The sequence below is a fragment of the Botrytis porri genome (assembly GCF_014898465.1).
Source record: "Botrytis porri strain MUCL 3234 chromosome Unknown BPOR_017, whole genome shotgun sequence".
NCBI classification, from domain to species: Eukaryota; Fungi; Ascomycota; class Leotiomycetes; order Helotiales; family Sclerotiniaceae; genus Botrytis; species Botrytis porri.
In genome coordinates this window covers 455,039-474,778 of record NW_024066091.1, presented here as the reverse complement: position 1 = coordinate 474,778, position 19,740 = coordinate 455,039, and the positions used below count along the sequence as shown (strand labels likewise).

The window sequence follows — 19,740 nt, the reverse complement described above, 5'->3', positions numbered from 1 at the left end:
GAAAGTTTGATTGCTTTTTGTATTGAGAAAGAAATTAATCTTCTTATTTTACCACCTCATTGCTCACATCTACTTCAGCCATTGAATGTTAGAGTATATAGACCGATGAAGCGATATTATGCCCAAAAGGTTGATCAATACTTTCAAACAAGAATACAATGAATACAATGATCTAATTGAGTACAGCTTTTTCAAAAGATAAAAGAAAAAGGTTTTACTTATCAAAATATCAAAAGTGGATAGAAAGGAACAGGTTTGAATTCATTTAGTCCTCATCAAGTTCTAAATAATCTTCCAACCTCGCTTTTACTACTACCTTCCACTCTAAATACATTAGCAAACCTAGAAGATCTAGATCTCTCTTTGCTTAATAACTCTCCCTTGAATAATATTGAGCTGTGATAAGCAAATAAGGTATTCAATTCAACTTTATTCGTTAATAATCTGTCTATTTCTTTAGTATAAAGATATATAAAGCAAATAACTCATTAAATTGAAAACTTAAATATTAAAAATGCTATTCTTCGAAAAGAACTTCAAGAATATAAAAAGTTACTTGAAATACAAAAGAAATAAAAAAATGAAAAGAGAATAAAATTAAAAGGTGAATTTGTATTTAATACTAAAGAAGTATTGAAAATTATTGAGAAGGCTGAATAAACATTCTTATTAAAACAATAATGTGGTAGATTATTCAAACGTCAAATTGATTAAATAAAAAGGGAAATGGAAGAGGAAGAGGATAATAATAGTTCAATTGGATTAGTGATAGTTGTAAATTATTCTGTAGTATGTAGAACAAGATCAAATAGGAAAATATGATTTTTGTAACCCATATCATAACATAACCCACTTTTAGTCAAGTTATGTTAATAATATAATTTTATAATATAAAATCATATTATACTTATATTATTAATACATATATAGCTTGATTAATAAGATATTAATAAGTGATTTAGTATACTTATTATAGAATCTCACAATAATTGAAGCATGTGAGATATTGAATTTGACTGAAATGTTAAATCGTTTTTGAATTTCCAGTTGCTTTTAGATATTTGAAATCTTATGTTGTTGAATGTTGTTGAATTGTGGTTCAGACTACATACGGAATATCTTAAAAAAAAGAGATATAAGGGCTTCAATAATCAACGTTAGTATTATACTATAGGCTTTTCGTTTCTACGTCCAGTCATTTTCAAATCACTTCTTAGATATTGTGCTGCTATGGAAGAAATGAGTGCACTATGCACGGTTCAGTATCTACCAATATGAACTATTGAATACCCTGATACCATAGAAGATACTAACTTTTTACAAACTCTTACTCATCCCAGCCAACCATCTTCAAAGAGTCCAGCCAAAGTCTACCTTCTTTTCCCTTATCAAAAGCATGCTCCACGAATCCCGGGATATTAGCAACATGATCAAGTTGACGATCCGAAGGATAGAGTCCTGCAACTTCGCAATTCTCTAGGTACACTCCGCCTTTATTTTCAAACTCCTTTCCAATCGCAGCTAACACTGTCGTCGCAGCACCTTGCTCTAGACTTTTCATTGTTTTCCTCATTATCTCTGTGGCATTGTATTCCGCTACGTCTTTCGGATCAAGATTTCTATTAATCCCAGATGCTATTGCTCCCGGCATCAGTGACGTTGCATGTAACCCTTGCTGACCATAGCGACGATCAATCTCATTGGCCATGTAGATATTGGCTGTCTTTGATTGTGAGTATGAACCCCATAAGTTGTACTCTTCTGGTCTTTTGGTGTAGTTGTAATCATCGAGTCTGATACCCCCATTACGATGACTGGCGCTGGATACCATGACCACCCGCGAATTGAATGATGGAGACGCAGATGATAGTAACGTATCCTTCAGTAGTTGAAAAAGCAGAAAATGAGCCAAATGATTAACCCCAAATTGTATCTCGAAGCCATCCACAGTTGTGTTATAATTTGGAATTGCCATGATTCCAGCATTGCATACCAAAACGTTCAACTTGGAGCTTTCTCTTAAAAATTTCTCCGCGCCCAATCTCACTCCAGCTAATGAGCTGAGATCAATTTCCAGAATCTCCACTCGGCCGGGTTCCAAGATATCCTCGAGTTCTTTTTCAGCAGTGGTGATGTCCCGCGCAGTTAGATACAATGTCGCTCCCGTGGTAGACAGAGCTCTGGCAGTTTCGATTCCAATTCCCGAAGAGCACCCGGTGATGAGGATTACTTTTCCAGTGAGTTTGCCTGTTAGATCCTCATCTTGTACAATTTGCAAGGCGGTTGGACGTGCATCACCCGGTCCATTAGTTGACTTGTGTGCCTCTGTCCACTTTGAAGGCATATTCTTTGTGATTGCTCGAGGAAGCGTGTAGAGCGATTCGAAGATGATGACAGTATTGAAGATACAGATCTGTATAGCTCCCCTCGAGAATTGGACGATGGAAAGAAACAATTATAACGCCGGGTTTTATGGTACATGTTACATCGTAAGACACTGACTGCAATCATTATTGGTTAACCTTAAAGGATTATCAAAATATGCAGGAATGGGCAAAACGGATAAATCCAACAATTCTCAACCTCCGAGAGACCAAGTACAGAAAGAGAGATGCCCTCAATACTACCCAAGCAAATCCCTCTCGACTCCTGCACCAAAAACAAATGAAGACCTCAAAGTTATATCCAAAGACATCCATCCATCTGTGCTTACCTCTAGTACTTATCATTCCAAGAAAAAAACCAACAAGAACCCCACACTACCCCACCATCACCAAAGCTTCACAAGTTTGAACCCATCACAACTTCCAAAATCGACACCAAAATAATCGAGCAAAGATTTCAACTTGGTTGAACGAGCAAAAGATTGATGCGTTCGCCGGGAATCGAACCCGGGGCCCATCGAAGTTGTTTCGCACTCTTCTGGACGAGGAAGAGATGGATGGCAACGATGGATTTTACCACTAAACCACAAACGCTGATGATTACTTAGTAATGTTGACAGAGTGCTCGCTGTTTAAATGTATGTTGCTACCAAATTAGACAGCCAGACAACATACTAGACATAGAGCCTACATTCGATGCGGGGCTGGATGCATATGCAAGTAATTTGTGTTTCTGAGAAAGGGGCGCGACTTCACAAGTAAATCATGGGAAGGAGTGTTTCTAGAAGAAGTAACTTAAGTATCTGTCTTGCTGATGGTATTCGACTCGAGACTGAGATTCGCATTAGATTTTGGCTACTTATCTTTTGAATCTGTTGACAAAGAAGAGGTGCCTTTTGTCAATTGTCCAGACGATGAGCAGGGCTTTTTCTCCGAAGAGATTGATGATGCTGTCGTTTGGAAGACTATTAAAAATTATAGATTCCATAGGAACTGTTGATTATTTTTCACATTTCTTCGTTAACCAAATCTAAATCTAAAAAAACATCAAAGATAGACTTCCGGATCCAGGGTGTTCTTTTTTGTCTAACAGACACTAAATATGCAGATCAAGCTAGAGAGATCAACCATTTGCGACAATAATGAGAATCTCATCGAGTAGCGTACTATTTCAAGTTGATCCAATTCTCTGGTTTCGAAAATGAATCTGCCGCCGCGGCGCCACAAATTATTTGACTGTGAGAAGCATCCCATTCAAATGGTTGAGTCAGCTGGCAAGTGTCGTAGTGCCCCTTTCTTCCAAATATAATCTTAGTAGACCTATATCTTGTTATTGAGAAGGCATTTGATGAACTATCCGTATATAAGTCAATCCTGTTCCTAAAGGTAATACTAAGATGTAATGTACGATTGGTGTGCCAAACGGAGAGACTGGTAAAGCGACGAGAGAAGTATGATGATCGGAAGTACTACCTCGCGTTATACAGTCTGTATATCTCTAGAAGCAGGGTGTCGAATAGTCCGGACTGCAGTTCAACAATCAAGATTATCAAATCCCTAAATCAATTAGAATATTAAAACCATTCAAGATATTGAATTTGATTAGAATATTGAACTAATTTCAAATTACCAATTGCTTCTAGATATTCAAACCCTTATATTGTTCAATTGCAGTCTGGACTATTGAGTACTCTGCCTAGAAGAGTCAGTGTGAGTTGAATAATCGGGTTAACTTAAATGTTGACTATTTGACGAGAGTGAATATATGAATGACATTGAAGAGTATCGACAAGAAGAACGTTTCATACCTATCATGAGTTCAATTGGCTTCTTCTAGACTGCCTGAACACACGGGAAATTTTCCGAACAATTTGAGCCCAACATCGAAGTCGCCTATTTGAAGTACTCACCCCGATTTAGACAACCTCAAATGTTGGGATGCTACTTTCAGTCCATATAGATTCCATAAATTTACCAAAAGTAGAACTACCAATTCCACCACCAACTGCTACGCCACATTTGTCAAACATGGCAATAGACTCTCTCGTATACCTCTAAAGTTTCGAATTGTTTTAAAACTAGTGCCAGATGGTGGTCATCGTTAATCACAACTCCTTCGAATGAATGAATCAACAAGCAATGCAATTCTCCATAATCGACTCTGTCCTTGATTATTTTTGACAACGCCAGTGGGGTATCTGCCGTTAGCTTCCCAAAATTTGGATTGTCGTTTATCGCTCGTCCCTCTGCTCCCACATCATGGAAGAACAATTGGTAACATTGGAAGTCCTCGTAGAGCAGTATTACTTTGTTGGTGTAACAGATCTTCCTTGCAAAACAATCTTTCCACTTCTGACACCATACATATTAGGCGGATTGATTAGAGTTGTAAAGCAATCCGAAATTTTGAAATCGGGGGCTATACCAACAGTACTGTGGTGGTTCCCTATGTTAATATCATGACCTGACGTCCCGCTTGGTATGAATGATGAATCTAGAGAAGCCCATGACCATGTGGGCGCATTGTATGGGACGATTCGAACTACCTCACGAGGTTTATTCTCCGGGGAGATCCCACACCATAGAAAATCATGAAGCAAGTTGTCTTCTCAAAGACCCGCAAAATAACGTGATGTTGTCGATTTCACATTCTCTGTCCTACGTTTGTGGCTCGAAATGAGACGCAATCCCTGCAATATCTGGGAGCCGATCTGCTGGCTTACTGAAGTTGAGCTTGGAATATTCATCAATTGTGCCCCACTGTCCGAACCGTTGATCCCTTTTTCCCTCTGTGGCTATAGTCATGATACCTTGGTACTGTGTCAAGGCCAAAATGAATATCACACGGGAATATATAAAGGACCATGCTACCATGTTCCCAGATCTTTTCTGATGATGTGAAGTGTACAGTTCGAGGTGCCAGAAAAAGGTCTTGATAAGCCCACGCTCGGAACATCTGAACAATGTGAGTCTAGCTTTTCTACGTATACATGCACTTTTGAAACACTTACCAGAGAGCCCTTCTATATGTAAGTCGAGATCGTGAAGGTGGTTGTGATTTATCTCCCGCACATAGATCGAATAATCGCCGTGGTTAGAAATACTTCCTGACACCGAGTCTCACGCGGGGCCTTCATGAAACATCGTCCTCATACAGCTGTCATAGAGAAACACAGCTTGCAGCCTTCTGCTGCTGTTTTCCTTATCGTATACACTCCGATCTATCGATCTCTAGCTTTGAACTCGATTGAGTCAAACGGGTGTAATACCGAACAGCTTTTACATGATTTTTTGTCATATCCCTGCCTTGCGCATAGTATAGCAGCGTATGATTATCGGCCAAACAGTTGTTATCATCTTCTCGTCCATGGTTGTCCAATGCTACGTCGACCGTGTTCTGATCTTGTCGAAGTTGCCCAGAGATCCTCTCTTGCTGCATTATCTTGCGCAGCATAATTCTATTCATTAGCTTCATCGTTTGTCTCCCGCGGCAGATCATCCAGTTATCCGCTCGGCATTCTAGATCCAACTCTGAAGTAGTTGTTGTTCATTCTAGTGGAGCCCTACATAATATGAATAACGCCAAGAGGTCCAGTGCTCTCGAGAATTCAGTATTCCGGGCGAATACGATGTTTCCGACAGAACAAACATGAGATAGACCCAACGGCTAGGAGTTTCTCGCAATATGAGTGAAGTAAGACGTTGCTGCGTTGTCATTGATCCGCTGGATAAATCTTATCGATAACAAAAGCAGCAAGCCGTGCTGTGATGTCACGTGGAGCACAATTGGTGAACCTCCACTCGAACCACTCTCCTCTCCTCTTCACTCCACTCTTCGTTTCTCAACGTCTTCTCGGAGAATTTTCCACATCTGCCGCAGAACCATCTTTCACGGAGTACTGAACAACTCGATATACGGAGTATGGTCCGACCGTATCCAATACGATCGAGGTTTGCGTTCGTAAATGCAACCACTTTCACACCCTTTTTCCCATTGTTCAAAGAGCTATTTTTCGGAACTTCGCAATATTTTCGGGACGAACGTTCTGTGTATCGAAAGAGACAGTGCTTCTATTTTCAAGCCACAAAGTTCTTGAAACTAATAGGAAAATGACATCGGTATTTATCAGATCGCAGACAAGACAACATCGATTAGATTGGCGGACCTCGGGATGACAGAGGTCGCCGGCTTAACATAGTCTTGTGAATATCAAGCTTTTCTCTCGCTATTTTCCCACTGCATCAGGGCCAATCAAAGCTTCCGGAAATATATACTTTCATACATCTAGTTGACAGTTCCACGTACCTGCATCTGCCGAATTATTCCATCAAGTGGCTATGGTTGGAATTGAAGTGGGTACCGACACCAGTGCTTAAGCGAGCACACTTTTCACATGCACAACGGAGACGGACAACTCGATACGGCGGTTTGTTGCCGGCCTGGGGCCCCGGATTCCAATATTGGGTCAATCACAATTCTTTAATACTCTGGCTTACCCCAAAGATCTAGTTAACAAGATCAATCTGTGTGCTGCCGATTGGAGCGCATGGAATGTCTTTACACCTGCAGGTCTTGGGACCCGGTATTGGATATAAATATCTGCAGCTATACGATCCACTGTTTTAGTCCGGAGAACTACCTAATAGCATATATATGTTCTAAATAAAAGTGGCACGGGTCACTGAAGTGGCGGGCATTTCCTCCACTAATTGTTGACATAGTACCCAAGTTCTACTAACAATACCTATGATTAGGTATGCGGAATGCATTCGGGATGACCCGAGTTCCCCATCAAACTGCTGCTGTCGTTTCTTTAGCACTGTACAAGTCAGACCTCGTGACGCGTATAATACTTGTTCCGTGAGCATCAGAGGTGGAATAAAAGGCTCCATATGACTCTTGGTCCCCGGAAATTCCGATGAAAGCCTATTTTAGAGTAATCATCAATACGACCAGGTAGGTGCATGCTATGCGTACCAATCAAGAGCATGCAAGCCAAGCTTCACAAAGTTGATAAAGATTAATAAAAGGCACGCAAGACGCCGACTTTACGCTGTACAGTTCTACGTTAGTGGCCATCTAAGCTTCTCGTTGATATTTGAGAACTTTTCAGCGTGCCTCACACCGTCGTTCCGCCACAAAAGTGAGTAGTTATGTTTTCACGTCAAAAAATCCAACGCGCTCGCGCACTTGCTCTAGGGCTTGTTGCCGCTAGCCCTCTCGTTGCCGCTGGACCCTGCGATATCTACTCCTCTGGTGGAACTCCGTGTGGTAAGCCTCCAATTGATTACTTAAGAGCTCGTTACGTTGTAAAGCTTCCTGTAGACTGACCCTTCAATCTTACAGTTGCCGCACATAGTACTACTCGCGCTTTGTACAGTGCCTTCAGCGGTTCACTCTACCAGGTAAGCAATCAGATGCTCAACTTCATATTCTTTGGTGAACAATCACTGACTCCTCGATGTACTAGGTGAAACGTGGCTCAGATGGGACCACTAAAAACATTGCACCTCTAGCTGCAGGCGGAGTGGCCAATGCTGCTTCTCAAGACACTTTCTGCGCTAACACCACCTGTCTCATCACAATAATCTACGATCAGTCTGGTCGTGGTAATCACCTGACCCAAGCTCCTCCCGGAGCATTTAAGGGTCCCGATGTGAACAATTACGATAACTTGGCGTCTGCAATTGGTGCACCAGTCACCCTGAACGGTCAGAAAGCATACGGAGTCTTCATTTCGCCCGGAACAGGCTACCGCAACAATGCCCCTAGTGGAATAGCCAAAGCTGATGCAGCGGAGGGTATGTATGCAGTTCTCGATGGCACGCACTACAATGGTGGCTGTTGTTTCGATTACGGCAATGCAGAGACTAGTAATACTGACACTGGTAACGGTCACATGGAAGCCATCTATTTTGGTGACAATACCGGTTGGGGATCAGGATCCGGCAGTGGTCCTTGGCTCATGGCCGATCTTGAGAACGGCCTATTCTCCGGTGTAAGCCCCAAAGTCAACACTGGAGATCCATCCATCACCTCCCGTTTCTTCACTGCAGTCGTCAAGGGAGGACCAAATCTATGGGCGATTCGAGGTGCCAACTCTGCATCTGGCGCTCTGTCGACATACTATAGTGGTGTGCGCCCCAGTGCGTCTGGCTATAACCCAATGAGCAAAGAAGGTGCTATCATTCTCGGAATCGGCGGAGACAACAGTGTAAGCGCGCAGGGTACCTTTTACGAGGGTGTGATGACCACTGGTTACCCTTCTGATGCCACCGAAAACTCGGTACAAGCCAACATCGTAGCTGCTAAATATGCTACCACATCATTGACCAGCGGAACTGCTCTCACCGTTGGTTCCTCGATCTCTCTCCGGGCTACTACCGCCGGATACACAACACGCTACATTGCACACACCGGCGCCAGCGTGAACACTCAAGTTGTTACATCATCCAGCACTACCGCTCTCAAACAGCAAGCCAGCTGGTATGTTCGCGCCGGTCTTGGAAACAGTGCTTGTTTCTCCTTCGAGTCAAACGATACTCCCGGCAGCTACATCAGACACTACAACTTTGGACTTCTGCTCAATGCTAATGACGGCTCTAAGGCGTTCCACGAAGATGCCACATTCTGCCCACAAGCTGGTCTTAGTGGCCAAGGTAGCTCGATTAGAGCTTGGAGTTACCCTACTCGCTACTTCCGCCACTACAACAATGCCCTCTACGCTGCGACCAATGGCGGAGTGAATACCTTTGATGTCGCCGCCTCGTTCAACGACGATGTGAGCTTTGTTGTCAGCACCGGCTTTGCTTAAATTTCTTACCGAATACCCTTCAAGTGCTGAGCGTTTCATTGATTTTTTTTCTGTATGAGTTGGTCCACTGCTTGTTCATTCACGTCAGTCTATTGAAACATGGCAGTATGTAATTACACACTTTATATGGCTAGTCTGGACAGTATTTTCCACAAGTGTTAAAGTCATCGGTGTAAAAATCTCTCATGGCACATCTGTACATATATATTTAAGTAGGACATCAAGCAAGATAGCTCAAAAGTTAAATTCAATCTTTCAAATCCCACATGTGATACTACCGGATCTCAAATAGACTTTCCTCGGATAGATTTGACCGGACTGCTTCCCCATCCATAATCTTGTCCATATATGCCTCACCAGTCAACTGCCAATGCACTTCTCCATGCAGATTCAATGACTTCCATAGTACCACTGGCACACTACAGCCGTATAGAACGCAAACCGAATCACCATAGTTTGCATTTTGAGGAACGAGACCTACGAACATGTTTTCCATCTCCTTGTTGCTGGCACTTACGCTTAATTTCCGTTGACAAAAACGCCGATTCCAAACGATGTTTCGAACAACTTTGAGGTATGCTTTAACAGTTCCCGGAGTTTGGATATTCATAATAAGCTCTTCAATATCAATGGCCAAGCTCGGACACTGCTCACTAATGGAATCGCAGCCGCTGAATACAGTGTTCAAGATACTAGTCATTGCTTCATCACAGGCTGGCGGTGCAGGTTCACCTTTGTCATCGCGATCTGCGTAAATAATGCGCCAAGCATCTAGTACATGTATACTATTTGTAACTCGGCTGGGGCTTATTGTTCCCACTAATTCTAGGCCTTCTGCCGTCAACGTAGCATCAGCGAATCTTGTCGATCTTCGACTGATCTCCCCGTGGATTATTCCTTTGGTGTGTAATGATCCATTGCATACACCGTCAACGCCACGTCCGACGTAAAGATCAACTTTTGTTCCGCCATGGGCATTGTAGAGTTGCTTCTGGTTACGACTGACTAGAGAGATACTGTTTATTCTGCGGTTTGATCCCCAAGATGGACTTCCAGATGGTAAGTTATCTTGGGATGACATCCATGAGGGATACGATTGTACACCGAAGCGCTGCCTAGTTTGGTAGCTGATATCAAGTGTTGGGCAGTTTGAGATTGGGGCCCAGGGACGGTAAATAATTTCCAGTGAGCCTGGTCATCGGCAAGAGTGCGGGATGGCTCTTGTCCCCAAACATAGCTCAAAGCATAGTATTGCGAGGGTGTTGAAGTGTTATGCTCCGAGACCTTGCCAATAATGGTGTTTCCTACTACTCCAGGCTTCAAATGCAAGATCCGAAATTGATCAGCACCTAGCGGCTGAGAATATAAGGGTTGTAATCGTCTCGGCGCACGAATGTTTTCACGCCTTTTGATCTCCTTCACAAGTCTTCTAAGTGCATTTTCTTTTCCTTCGACATATAACATGGACATAGACATAGAGGTTCCAGATAGGCCTAGGATTGAACATGCAATATCCTCTTCAAATTTAGTCTGGCGACTTTTCATCCAAGAAAATTTCTCTTCGGCATCGATTTCGAATGTTCCAACATCGCCTCGGATCACCAAAATTGAAATTCCAGTGAGCTCGTGGATCAACGGCGCCAAATCTTGCTTACTACCAGTAAGTTTATCCTCGCAAGTAAAAAGTGTACCACAGATGGTGCAAGAAGGCCTAGAATGGTCCAGCCCCGCATAAACCACCTACTTCATCGCGGATCTACCTCTGAAGGTTCTTCGAAGCTGTGCCTGCTTGGTACCCATTTCGCTGATACATCTTCTAAGTAAACGCAAGACAGACTGGCATCTCGATACCAACGGAACATCGAAATAATTGCCTCTTGTTTTTCCGAGCCGCTCGATTTGTCGATACAGCATGTGTCTACTCAAAAATATTCGAGACCATTCTTTCTAGCCACATTATCGCAAAATAGAAGTTTCTCGTTCCCGGCTTTGTCTGGATCCCGACCATTCACCAAGTCTTGGAAACTAATCTCGTCGCTACCCCATGTGTGTGAAAGTGTGGTATAGTTTAGTGCGTCTGTGTAGAACGTAGTCAGGCTGATACTTTTCAAAAGCCTGAAACCTTGCGCGCCTCTCTCAAAACCCATTGCTTGAATGAATGATATCGATTGTGTTGAATCCGAGTAGGAATTCTCGAGATATTCAAGGGTACCGGATTTAATTAGAAAGAACTTCTGGTTAGAGATGTGAATGTGAGTTGGCTAAGCTGATGGCAATAGGAAAGAGGGGTTATGAACGTGTCAGCAACCTAGCCTCGTCAGCATGCCTGTCTACCAAATCAGATGTTAGAAATTCGGTATCCATTTCTTACACAGAATAACAAAAGGACATCAACTCATAATAGAGTTCAAACCCTAAACCAATTTTTTCTGCGTAGTACCATTCATTTAGAAAACCATTTCCTCTTACGTTCCGTTCTGGTAGCAGGACCATGTGGTAATTGCTGTTCTGCAAGTCAATGGATGAAGATTCACCACTCATTGATCGAGACGAGAGGCAATCCACACATACAACAAGCTTAGTGATAGTGAACAGATACGAGGCGTATTTACACTCTTCCTAACAGTTTTTGAAAAGTAAAGTACCCAGGGTATACCATGACCATATCCCAATAGAATAGTCCCAATGTATTCATTCCAACACGCCGAACCAACCAAACCAATTGCAGGAAGTACAAGTACAAGATCACCCCAAAAATGTCTTCAGGTCTGAAATAACAATTTACTCCTTCATGCCAGAGCTCTCGCTTACACCTCTCCCATATTCAAACGCACCCATCTCTCCTCTCTCCGACCTTAAGGCTGATGCTCTTCTCTTTCTCCTCCATATTACCAGCACCACCTCCAGTAGCGCAATAGCTGCATATACACCCGCCATGACAGCTACATCAAGAATCTGATCGCTAACTGGATATTTGCTCCCCTTTCTCCCATCGTAGCCATACTGTTGTTTCAATCCAATAACCTGCACAGCACTCATGACAATTCCTCCTATCCAAAACAACATGTTTATTGCTTGCCACCACTTTACACGTCGTTGTAGTCCTTCACTCCAAAACAAGGCAGCTGAGAGAAGGATTCCGGCGTAGCCGAATGGCAATAAACCAATGCCATAGTGAAGATTAGTCAAGCGCACGATTTCGAGAGTAAGCATGGCGATATTTGCAAAAATGAGGAAGTAGTAAATGACAAGGAAGGTGAGGTAAAGACATGAGGAGCGAGTGTTGGAGCGCAGGTGTGCGGTGGAGGGGTTGTAGTTGATTTTGCGGTGGTGGAGCCCTAAAGCAAAGAGGATAGGTACGAAGGCGAGAGCGAGCCAAGTTGGAAGGGGAATGAGGATAACGTCTGTGAAACAAGTTGTGGGGAGGTTTGAAGAATTGAGGTGGGAGGTTGGGCCCTAGAAACCTGTCAGTGGACGCGGAGTTGAGGGGATATGTGTTGGGACGTACGAAGCCCTCGGGTCTGTTTGTACAGAGCATTCTATAGAAGATTTCTAGTTGTAACGATGATAGATAATGTGCTATGAGTTCTGATGGTTTGTTTCGGAGATTCTCCGCAGGCACAAAATTCGTCCCAAGTCTTCAAGTACTTGTATATCTTGTGTCGGAATCGTTCAATTATTCATCCGATCTTCAAAACAATCAAGCCATATTGAGACAAGGATTCGTTCGTTTGTGTAAAATTTCGATCGTCGTGTTCGTCTCAAATCCTACCCTTCGTGTCTCACAATGTCTCCTTCGTGTTATCAACAACCTTTTCTCTCTGAAACAAAGAGAACCTTGTGAAGATATCACGCAGGCATAGAAAGATAGAAGAATAGAAGAATAGAAGAAAGTAGCATAGAAATGAAGTTATAATACCAAAATCTAGGAAAATAAATGCCAGAGGAACTTGACCTACGCATTTAACCAGAGGCGTTCGGGATGTTTCTCTCCCGGAGGATCAACGACTAGAATGTCCTAGTGAAGGCCGAACGACCGGAGCTTAGGATGTTAAGCTTATAGCGGTGCTGTGGGATATGGGACGTGAGGGCCCGGGGACGGCAGTCCTACCAATCTATCAATTGATTTGTGTTTTTCTTCTTAAGAGCTCAATCCCTTTTCAATTCTTTCCGTGTTAATAGAGAATTGACACGGTGCCCACATGGCCTTTTCGTGCGAGAGGAAGCAACAAGAGCGAGGGAAGATTGTCGTATCTATGAAAGACGTCATGTTCTCGGCGATGCAGAAATCCGCGAAGATTCGTATCAGGGTATCTTGCTGATACAGGCCAAACCTTATGATGTCGTTGAAACTTGGAACGCATTCAGGGAGGAACAGTGGGACGTGGATAGAGGATCTTTTGGATCTTAATTTTAAAAACAAAGCGGCGTCCAAAGTATTGCCTATCACGTGCCTTTGGCGAAAGCATCATCTAAAAGCGGCGTCAATTACCCCGTGATTTACCCGCATCGGGCCAAGAAGAACCTTGGGGTGCTGCTATTCTGCTCAAGACTGGTGGACTTTCTGAATAGACAAGCAAGGTAAACCTGTGTATGAAACTCACATATTACCACAATTTCAAACATACCCATCATATTCGTCTCGAGACCAGCTTTAACTTTACCTACCTCATTGAACGGATCCAAGTTCAAATATTCATTGGTATTTCAATGTTCACAGCTTTCTTCCTTCCGACCCCTCCGAGCCCCTCCCCTTCATTGCCGAGGATGAGGAAAACAAGTCTCACCGAATCACACCATCAACTCAGTTCAATGTCTCTTGACAGCCGTGCCCTTTCTGTCAGTCGCTTGTATCTTTGTCTTTCTCAGAAATTGTAGATTTTTGCAATTCTCTTCTCTACACCTATCAGACATTCTTTCGGCTCTTGATTGGCCTCTACTGCTATCGAGCCGGAAGTTCATATACACCAAGTTTCGTTGACAATCAACATCAAACAATGTTTTGGGGAAACTCACGCTCTTGTTAAGCTTTGAGCATTTCTATGAGGGTTTTTGCTTTTCTTCCAACTACTCAGCTTCGGCAATTTCCAGGACTCCGCCATTGCCTTCAGAATATATTTCAATTTAGAAAATATTATCTAATTTCGACAGAGCGTCGGCTCTTCAACCTAATTTTCCGTGGAAAAACTGTGACTGACGATTCACATGCCTCTCTTCTATTCTCACGCAAAGGCACCATTTCTGACAGATCTAACAGCATATAAAGGCCTTCCTAGCTCCTTCATAAAATTGCTTCTGGAGATTGGATCACAAGGCTTTTCATACCCCAGTGAGATCATTTGGAGATTTCCGATCGCCTAGCATTGAAGTGTGTAGCAATAATACTAACAACCATTCTGACGTCACTGTAACGACACACTCGTGGTTTAATTATCTCTTGGAGTTTTGCGGTGCAACCCCGAGTTCTCTCAACTACCTGCTTATATTCTGTCGCACTTCTCTATCATCTCCCCAAGTTTGATGGGTCCTACCGTTTTCAATGGTCCAGGCTACAATTTAACATTCAGATATTTCCAATATCTTGATTCGAAGATTCTATTGGTTTAAAATCTCAAGTTCGTTTCAAATGTTGGAAGAATTAATAGTTTAAGCTTACATTAAGACTGCTAGTTCCAAACTGTGGAACACTCTGATGGACGCTAAGCCAATTTAACCCCACTACCTTGAAAAGCTTGGATGTTTGCAATTGCTTTCATCTCCACGCTTTCAAGCATTTAGAAATATATGCCCAAGCCAAAAGTCCCTTTCGTATCATCAAGCAATTTGGGAGACCCTTCTCCAGACGCTGTGTCACCTAGCAGCGTAGACATGGGGGATAGCGGGGTCGTGGAATTGCCTTCGAGGCTTGGAAATTTGTCTTGATGATTATTAATAGTAGTTGTGATGGCAGCCGTAGAGAATGGTGAATCGATAGGATCTGTAAGTCGGCGCGGATTTTGATCATGATATTTTGGAGAAAGTTCTGCTTTCGTAGCCATAGATTCCACAATTTTTTGGAGACCTGTTCCATAACTCAATTCGTCTTCTATGTCTGCTACCAGCTCATCTGGTTCGACATACCAAAACAACTTCTTGCCAGGGGTACAAGTATGAAGAGAAAAGTTGGCGTCAGCGAACTGTTGTTGACAGACTCTAGGAGTCTCTTCCTCCTCATCCTCCTCCATTGTCAACTGCCTCAGAACCTCCCCTCTCTCCCCGTTTCTCTCCGCTTGCCTTTCTCTTTCTTCTCTCGCCTTCCTCTCTGCCACTCTTGCCGCTACTGCTTTTGTAACACATGTAGGGCAGCGTTGCTTAAGTCTCAGCATCTTAAATTCAGTCTTTTGGCCATTTTGACCCCTTGCTTCGCTACACCTGTTGGTTTCTATTGATTGATCTTCGATCTCGCGGAAGAGTCCACAACGTTCTAGCTCCAATGGTTGTTTGATTCCCGTCTTGCAACTAGGGAAACAACTATAAATGGTGGAGTATAGGACACACATTCGGTAGAGAGCTTCGACGACCTGATACTTGGCAAATTGTTAGGTATATGGAGGTATGGTTGGGTAGGAGGCGACCACAATGGAGATACTCACAGTTACTGTTGAAGGCTGGTTGCTGGTTGGGCAGTGAATCCAGGAACAAAGTCGAATGGGTTGAATTTAACGTCTGACAGGCTGAAGACGGGATGGGATGTATCAACAAATTAGTAACAGCTGTACTTCTTTCTATGGCAATAGCAGTTTATAATGTCACGACTATAAGAGACCAGAACAGCATCCCCATCATCGGTGTTTTATGATCTTTAAATACGGCACAGTATGAATAATAAATATAGTTCAAGAGTGGGATACGGCCATTTTGATGAATTATTATTATGAGGCGCCGACATGCTCACTCTGCCGTATGATCAAAGCAGGGTTGAACTTTCAGTGTGAGTGAATTGAAAGATTTCTGGACTTTGGATTGTGCCAAATTGCATAGCTAGTATAAAATAATCGACACTATCGCCTAACTTTCAAACGTAAGGGTGCAGTTTAAGAATTGTGCTGAAGTCCTGGATCACGAGACGGCTATAAATCACTTTCCTCGAGATAAGCGAGATGGTGAAGACATAATGATTTCAATGAAAGAAGCTCTACGCGAGTTGAGATAAAATCCGCAGAGCATATAAGTTCTCGAGAATAGCTGCGGGGTTTACAAGCAATCCTGCACAAAGCCGACACATTCCCCCAATCACCGTAGGGATCTTGCTCCGAAATCGAATTTCTTCTCGACCTTCAGAAATTGATAAGAGGATTTCGCATTTGTACTTTGGTTTAGCGTCCATACTACCATATTCATCTTATGTACTTGTAACCGAACCGGTTCTGTGTTGGTTTTTGTGTGGCTTTAAATTAAACGAAAATTAAGTATTGTCGAGTCACCTGAACTGAACGCCTATTTGGTGTGCAACTATATAAGGAACCATCGAGTTTATATTGAAGAATTCAAGCCTGTTACTTTGCAGAATAAAAGAACACATTTACTGCCTAGGGACCATGATCATTTTATCCCCACATAATAGAGGAGAGAAGAATGACTAAGCGAAGCCTACATGATGTACTTGTTTACCGACCTACTTGCAGATCTCCATCACACTAATGTTTAATCAAGTCTGGGGATCACATGCGCTAGACTAAGTATGTAATGACGCTCTTCTTTTGAATAGTTACATCACAACTTGTCCAGACCTTTTCCCGAAATGTGTCCCTTTTACAACATCATCCATTCCCACAACACCCAGCTCCAATCAAGATGGATCATGTCAAGACACCTTCCGCCCTCCTTGGATTGCCAAGAATACACTTTGCTCACAAGCTCAATGCATTAACAAACTCATCGTTTGAGAAAATGCCTAGAGAATTGATCCAACAGATTGCTGACAACTTGGATGTCGCATCGGCCGCATTATTCTCCATTTCGTGCAAAACAATCTATGTCTTCGTTGGATCTCAATACATCCACAATCTAACACGCCACGAGAACATGTTATTTCGAAGAATAATGGAATATGATATTAAGAATATGACCTTGAATGGTTGCTGCGATATATTTTGTGCTCTGCAACATTCGAGCCCCGCAAAAGGTATCAGCAAGATTCTTCAGAAGCTTTCAAAACTTTCAGTTGATCAGAGAAAAAGATTGAGTATATCATATCGCATGAATGAGATGGCTGCAGCATATCTAGCCCGGGATCTACATCACCACATCTGCTTCATTGCCCCCTATACCCGAGATGATTTTCCCTGGACTGTCGAAAGAGAGGTGTTTTGGAATATTCTCCGCGAAGGCAGTGAATCTATCGGTTTTCAGAAGGATCAGTTTACATTCGTTAAGAAAGGCCGTTCTACATTAGTGCGGCAACGTAGGGTTTTCGAAGGAAAATGTGGCGAAGTAATACGGCTACGCGTCGATATATGTGCCCATCTTCAATGTTATTCGAATTCGATGCATATCCGTCCCCGGATTTGCCCAACGAGCCGGGATCGAGTTATAGATATAAACAAAAATCGTCCTGAGAGCTCATGGGGGTTATACTGGAAGAACGTTGAAGAAGAGACAAGTGAGATTGAACATTGTATCGAGTGCCGGACTGAATTTTCTGTCCGGTTCGTTCACGTGCGAGACTGTATTCCAAATCTACACTGTCGCATGGAATTCACAATTACTACCTGGAAAGAACTTGGGCGAAAGCTTGATGACAAGAGATGGAGAGAACACTTCCCTGAGCCTCAAAAATTCGTCCCGTCACCTATCCCGAGAGGCCAAGGGCGCAGAACAAGAATCTCTGATATCTTCACCCCTTTGGTCGTTCTCAATCTATTACCATTTGTATAGGTCGACATCTCCTAAGATCCTTCCTAAAATTGGCCTAAAATTGGCCTAAAACTCGGCCTAAAACTCGGCATAAACCTTGATGTCAGTTTACTATGATGAAGCCTTGGTAATTGGATATATCACATATGTCTTCGTATGGTAACGTTTCAAACTTCTTTGGCATCTTATAGACAACTTTCAACTCTTTCTAGCATCATGGAGAGGCTTCTATAGTAACGGGATTATGTGGTAGAGGGTTGATAATGATGGTTTCTTCTGCCTCTCAAATAAAGATACGAAATAACAAATGAAAAAGCGAAGGGGATTTCAAAAGACCTGCAGAATTTTAATTTAGGGAAGGTTTTACAATGGCAAGGATATGTTATGGGTGTTTGGAAAGATGGTATTACAAGGAGCCTGGATAATGAACACCTTCTGTATCTCAGAAATAATCTTAATTGATATATAAAATTAAATCGTCTAAAGTGTCTTGAATCATTGAATCGGTCATACCGGAGTCCTTGCCGAGCCGCCTCGAGAAATAATAGGCGGTCTGGACTACCACTTCGTTTACCACCATAAAAATACCAGAGATCCAACGATTCGATGCTGAAAATGTATATCTGTACTCAAATAAATCTCGAATGAAGGGAGTGATCAGATCGATTTTATAAAGGTGAGCACCCGATTTCTTGTACAGTCGAAATTTATTGATGGCATTGAACAGAATGAGATAGGATGATTATGGGTTTTATATCGTGGCTGAGGTCCAATTCATCGAGGTCCCAACCTTTGCGGCTTAGTGTGAGAGAAATGGATACAGTGTCTCCAAAGATTCAAGGAAATCCGACCTTCATGACTTCCTGAACATTTTGGAATATTCGCGTTTGGAAACTATCACCATTGTGGCTCATGTTTTCATTGAGGAACAGACAATTCAGCGTTTAGAGCGCTCTTTCTCTTATTATCTTCTGTGTTTGAGGGACTCCTTCTAAGTGGGGTTTTGGACTTTTGGAATGATGGAAAAGAGTAACATATCAGGAAGAAGCCATCTCTATAACGCTGCATGAATATGGTTGATTGTTCTGTAGGAATCAATGCTTTCCATTTCATTCTGTTTCAAGCGATTCATTGAGCATAATGCTTTGAATATTGCCTTGTCCTCAAAGACACTTGTCTTTATGTCAAAAAGGCATTTCACAGTTGATATTCATAATATGAAATGAGAGCAGACTTGTTCTTTCCATGCTTCGCAACAGTTGCTCCTTCTTTTCTAGAGTTCTGGATGGCCACCTTTCACACACAAGTTTTTCACAAATCTCATTGGACTACCTAATGGTTGTCAGGTGTGAAGGGCAATTCAACCATGCAATTTTCTTATGTCCATCGTGGAAGTTGTACTTTTAGAGCGATTCAGCGCTTGAACCCCTGTTTGATTCCTGGTCTTGTGACCGTTTCCAGGAGTGAATCTGAACTACAGATACATGAGTAGTGTCACTCAACACACAGATATCATTCACCTGGGACTATCAAGGCTTCTTCCATCCAAGAAACCAAGGGAACCGCCACCCGACAAGGGTACTGATCTTTTCAACCAGAGTCTCAATGTTTACTGGCATACAAAGCAGGACCTCAACGGGAAGAAA

General features: G+C 42.6%; 7 protein-coding genes across 7 annotated transcripts; 2 read left to right on the top strand and 5 right to left on the bottom strand.

Annotated features, from left to right (window-relative positions):
• Positions 1 to 1,327: 1,327 nt before the first annotated feature.
• On the bottom strand, positions 1,328 to 2,344 carry EAF01_010675 (uncharacterized protein; the record flags this gene model as incomplete). Its single annotated transcript, XM_038918932.1, has 1 exon — positions 1,328 to 2,344. The coding sequence occupies one exon, from the start codon at positions 2,342 to 2,344 to the stop codon at positions 1,328 to 1,330; it is 1,017 nt and encodes a 338-aa protein (XP_038765635.1).
• A 5,087-nt stretch (positions 2,345 to 7,431) lies between these two features.
• On the top strand, positions 7,432 to 9,446 carry EAF01_010674 (uncharacterized protein). Its single transcript, XM_038918931.1, has 3 exons — positions 7,432 to 7,656; positions 7,732 to 7,790; positions 7,856 to 9,446. Exons 1-3 carry the CDS (start codon positions 7,539 to 7,541, stop codon positions 9,197 to 9,199), a joined length of 1,521 nt encoding a protein of 506 aa, XP_038765634.1. The 5' UTR covers positions 7,432 to 7,538; the 3' UTR covers positions 9,200 to 9,446.
• Positions 9,447 to 9,473: 27 nt separating this feature from the next.
• On the bottom strand, positions 9,474 to 11,012 carry EAF01_010673 (uncharacterized protein; the record flags this gene model as incomplete). The annotated part of the gene is made up of 3 exons (XM_038918930.1): positions 9,474 to 10,204; positions 10,294 to 10,910; positions 10,960 to 11,012. The coding sequence occupies 3 exons, from the start codon at positions 11,010 to 11,012 to the stop codon at positions 9,474 to 9,476; spliced, it is 1,401 nt and encodes a 466-aa protein (XP_038765633.1).
• Positions 11,013 to 11,121: 109 nt separating this feature from the next.
• Positions 11,122 to 11,692, bottom strand: EAF01_010672 (uncharacterized protein; the record flags this gene model as incomplete). The annotated part of the gene is made up of 2 exons (XM_038918929.1): positions 11,122 to 11,433; positions 11,669 to 11,692. 2 exons carry the CDS (start codon positions 11,690 to 11,692, stop codon positions 11,122 to 11,124), a joined length of 336 nt encoding a protein of 111 aa, XP_038765632.1.
• Positions 11,693 to 11,980: 288 nt separating this feature from the next.
• Positions 11,981 to 13,745, bottom strand: EAF01_010671 (uncharacterized protein; the record flags this gene model as incomplete). The annotated part of the gene is made up of 2 exons (XM_038918928.1): positions 12,708 to 13,745; positions 11,981 to 12,655 (listed from the first exon to the last, which is right to left on the bottom strand). Exons 1-2 carry the CDS (start codon positions 12,735 to 12,737, stop codon positions 11,981 to 11,983), a joined length of 705 nt encoding a protein of 234 aa, XP_038765631.1. The 5' UTR covers positions 12,738 to 13,745.
• Positions 13,746 to 14,973: 1,228 nt separating this feature from the next.
• EAF01_010670 (uncharacterized protein) lies at positions 14,974 to 15,738 on the bottom strand (the record flags this gene model as incomplete). Its single annotated transcript, XM_038918927.1, has 1 exon — positions 14,974 to 15,738. The coding sequence occupies one exon, from the start codon at positions 15,736 to 15,738 to the stop codon at positions 14,974 to 14,976; it is 765 nt and encodes a 254-aa protein (XP_038765630.1).
• Positions 15,739 to 17,032: 1,294 nt separating this feature from the next.
• On the top strand, positions 17,033 to 18,115 carry EAF01_010669 (uncharacterized protein; the record flags this gene model as incomplete). Its single annotated transcript, XM_038918926.1, has 1 exon — positions 17,033 to 18,115. One exon carries the CDS (start codon positions 17,033 to 17,035, stop codon positions 18,113 to 18,115), a length of 1,083 nt encoding a protein of 360 aa, XP_038765629.1.
• Between the last annotated feature and the right edge of the window lie 1,625 nt (positions 18,116 to 19,740).

What these genes read in the sequence shown, in the direction of transcription:
- EAF01_010674 (XM_038918931.1), top strand. Translation starts at nt 7,539, where the DNA reads ATGTTTTCACGTCAAAAAATCCAACGCGCTCGCGCACTTGCTCTAGGG. An exon ending in CTCTGGTGGAACTCCGTGTG is followed by an intron (nt 7,657 to 7,731) that starts GTAAGCCTCCAA and finishes TCAATCTTACAG; the next exon opens with TTGCCGCACATAGTACTACT. An exon ending in TCAGCGGTTCACTCTACCAG is followed by an intron (nt 7,791 to 7,855) that starts GTAAGCAATCAG and finishes TCGATGTACTAG; the next exon opens with GTGAAACGTGGCTCAGATGG.